Source organism: Zingiber officinale, chromosome 7A (assembly GCF_018446385.1).
Source record: "Zingiber officinale cultivar Zhangliang chromosome 7A, Zo_v1.1, whole genome shotgun sequence".
NCBI lineage: Eukaryota > Viridiplantae > Streptophyta > Magnoliopsida > Zingiberales > Zingiberaceae > Zingiber > Zingiber officinale.
Genome location: NC_055998.1, coordinates 111073872 through 111077592, shown reverse-complemented (window position 1 = coordinate 111077592; position 3721 = coordinate 111073872). Strand labels below are relative to the sequence as shown.

The 3721-nt window shown below is 40.6% G+C and overlaps 1 protein-coding gene across 1 annotated transcript; it reads left to right on the top strand.

Annotated features, from left to right (window-relative positions):
- Nucleotides 1–502: 502 nt before the first annotated feature.
- LOC121999610 lies at nt 503–1493 on the top strand. Its single transcript, XM_042554269.1, has 2 exons — nt 503–1439; nt 1486–1493. Exons 1-2 carry the CDS (start codon nt 503–505, stop codon nt 1491–1493), a joined length of 945 nt encoding a protein of 314 aa, XP_042410203.1.
- The last annotated feature ends 2228 nt before the right edge of the window (nt 1494–3721 follow it).

The following is a 3721-nucleotide window of genomic DNA, read 5'->3' as shown; positions in this document are numbered from 1 at the left end:
TAATGAGAATCATTAAGTGAATCTACCTGATACGGACCCCAAATGTTAGCATGCAATAGTTGAAGGTAAATAGTAGTTATAGTATTTCTCTTAGGATTGGAAATCTTGTGTTGTTTTACTATAAGAAAAACTTCACAGACATAAGAAGTTGGAAAAGACATAGATCTAGTGATGATTTTTTGCATTGCAATTGAAGGTGGGTGGTCAATCCTTTGATGTCATGATGCACTTTTAATTTTTTACAATTTCATTTGTAGGCATTGAATACTGACAGTTCTGAAGTTAGAGCTTTATCACATTGGAGAGAACTTCTAGAAAAGGTACCGTTCTTTTATTAGTTAAATTTAATTGTACTTGTAAGTGCTATTTGTGTAGTAAATATTTAGTTGTGATCTAAGAAGTAACTTTTATTCGGTCATATAATGATTCAATTGTCATAAATGTATAAATTTGACAAACTTTTTTTTACAAATGATTTTTTTTATCAGTAAATTGTTCCTCGATGAACATCGGCGATATGGAAAAAAGTTGGATTGATTCAAAGAATAGGAATTCAGAAGAATATAGAAGAAAAGTTGATGAATTTTTAGAGTTAGCTTACAAAGACAAGACTGAAGATAGCAGAATTTATTGTCCATGTTGTGATTGCAAGAATCGTTATTTTGTCTCTAAGTTAGATGCTAGGATGCATATTATTGTTAGAGGCTTTTATAACAAATATAGAGTTTGGGTTTACCATGGGGAAACTTACAGTTCTCAACAAACAACCTTGTCTTCTGGAGGTACAAGTGATATGAATACAGATGATAATATGTTTAGAATGGTTCAAGATGTTTTTGGTGCCAACAATAGCCATGATTTTAGATTAGAAGATGATTTAGTTGGGATGGATGAAAAAACCAAGCGATATATGAAATTATTGCAAGAAGCTGAGTGTGAATTGTATGAAGGTTGTAAAAATTTCACAAAACTGGCATTCATTGTTCATCTCCTACAACTAAAAGTTCTAGGTAGTTGGCCTCATAATTCCTTCACTCTTTTACTTCAATTGTTGGTAAAAGCCTTTCCTCATGCAAAGTTACCTTCATCCTTTTATGAAGCCAAAAAAATAACTGAAGATCTTGGCTTCACATACCACACTTGGGATGTTTGCCCAAATGACTGTATGATATTTCGTGGTGAAGATAGTAAACTTAAAGAATGTGAAGTATGTGAATCACCTCGATACAAGCCTGGGGGTAAGCAAATTGCTGCAAAGCAAATACGGTATTTTCCATTAAAGCCAAGATTGCAAAAACTTTTCCTGTCATCTGAGATTGCTTCATTAATGAAATGGCATGAAAAAGAAAGAACTGATGATGGTGTCCTGAGACACCCTGCTGATTCTCAAGCTTGGAAGTCTTTTGATAACAAATATTCATCTTTTGCTAGTGATTGTCGTAATATTAGACTTGGATTAGCTGCGGATGGATTCAATCCTTTTAGAACAATGAACATATCTCATAGTACGTGGCCTGTTATGCTTATTCCATACAATTTACTGTTGGTGCGGGTAGCACTAACGGTCTAACTCAGGTTTTGATGAATGACAAATCAGGTTAAGTTAGGTTCGTTGTTATCTGACACTTTGATCGAGTGTGCAGGAGAAGTCCAGATAGGTCAACGGGCTGACCAGTTGTCTGGCACGAAGTCCAGCTAGGTCGACGGGCTGACCGGATAGCTGGCGAGAAGTCCAAGCGGGTCGACGGGCTGACCGAACGCTTGGCGAGAAGTCCAAGCGGGTCGACGGGCTGACCGGACGCTTGGCGAGAAGTCCAAGCGGGTCGACGGGCTGACCGGACGCTTGGCGAGAAGTCCAAACGGGTCGACGGGCTGACCGGACGCTTGGCAAGAAGTCCAGACGGGTCGACGGGCTGACCGGACGTCTGGCAGGTAAGTGAGGTAAGTCACTGGAGTGACTGCGAGGACGCGTTCCCGGGAAGGGAATATTAGGCGTCGATCCGGCTTAGATCCATTTCGGATATCTAAGTCGAGATCGTGACTAGATTCCGGTCTCGGAAAGACGGAATCTAAGTCATACTACTTGTGCTAATTCCTACTATGATAAAATGTGCTAACAATCTGTTTTGCAGGATATATATTGCCTCGGACTAACTTTGTTTTGCAGGAAGAAAGAGATTTCTGGAACAAGGTGGTCCGGGCGCCCGGAAGGCAAATTATATCCAGCCAAGTCGTCGCCACGTGGACCATCTCGGTTTGAGCAGCTACGTCACATTCCAGGCGCCCGGAAGGAATCCAGGCGCCCGGAGCAGCATATAAAAGAAGCCCCAGGCAGGAGCTTCTGAATCAATCATCAATCTGAGAACTCTTCTACTGCTGGTCCTGCTGCTCTGCTGCGACGCCAACAAAGCTCAGACAAAGTGCTCCTTCGATTTTTAGTTAATTTCCTTGTCGGTATTACTTTGTTTTCACTAGCATTTCCTGTATTTATTCTGTAATCATATTTCGACCTGTTAGTGATTGCCCAACGAAAGTGGTCAAGGACCACGGGCCTTTGAGTAGGAGTCGTCACAGGCTCCGAACGAAGTAAAAACAACTGTGTTCATTTACTTTTCCGCTGCGCTTATATTCTGTATTTTCGAATCGACATTCACCCCCCCTCTATCGAATCTAACGGTCCTACAAGTGGTATCAGAGCGAGGTTCTGCTATGATTTGGTGCAACCACCAATCAGACTGGGGGTGAAATTTTTTGTTTTCTTTTTTTTTCCCGGTCTTTAGTTTTACACTTAAACTCAAAACTGGTTCATCATTTTTTTAATATTTTTTTTACAATTAAATCTTAATTGGTGCAACACCAATCTAGATTTTTCTTCTATTCTCTCTTCCCGCACTACTAATCCAAGACCAAGTCTTGGGATTCTTTTTCGGTTATTTATCTGTGTACAGGATGTCCCAACAAGAAGGCTTCAGCACAGTACGACCTCCACTCTTCAACGGGGATGATTTTCCGTACTGGAAGAAGCGCATGGAGGTCTACCTTAAAATAGACTTCGACCAGTGGATGAGCGTTACGAGACCCTACAAAATTCCAGCAGACACTTCCGGGAATATACTGGATCCTGAAGACTGGACAGCTGATTTGAAGAAGAAGGCATCAACAGAAAATAAAGCAATCAACACTCTACAGTGCGGATTAACAAGAGAAGAACTAAACAGAGTCGGTCCACACAAAAACGCTAAAGAGCTGTGGGACAAATTGATCGAGCTGCACGAGGGAACGAGCGACGCCAAAGTAACCAAACGAGACTTGCTCTTAAATAAAATTTTTAATATAAAAATGCAGGAAGGGGAAACGACGAATCAGCTCCACGCGAGGATCAAGGATATCCTCAACGGGCTTCATGTGATAGGCCACCAGATGGAAAATAGAGACTTAATAAGGTACGCATTAAATGCTTTTCCACGTAATAGTTTGTGGGCATCAATAGTGGATGCCTACAAAATTTCTAAAAATCTTTCCAAGTTAAAGTTAGATGAGCTTTTCTGTGAATTAGAATTACATGAACAAACTAATGCTGGAGCCGAGAAAGGTATAGCCTTATTTGCAGGTTCCACCAAAGAAAAGAAAAGCAAGCCTGAATTTGAAGAAGATTCCGACCAAGATTCTGAAGACGAAGAACACCTGGTGAACTTGGTAAGAAAAATGTTCACCAGGAGAA

Excerpts from the sequence above, each read along its gene's own strand:
- LOC121999610 (XM_042554269.1), top strand. The coding sequence starts at position 503 with ATGAACATCGGCGATATGGAAAAAAGTTGGATTGATTCAAAGAATAGG.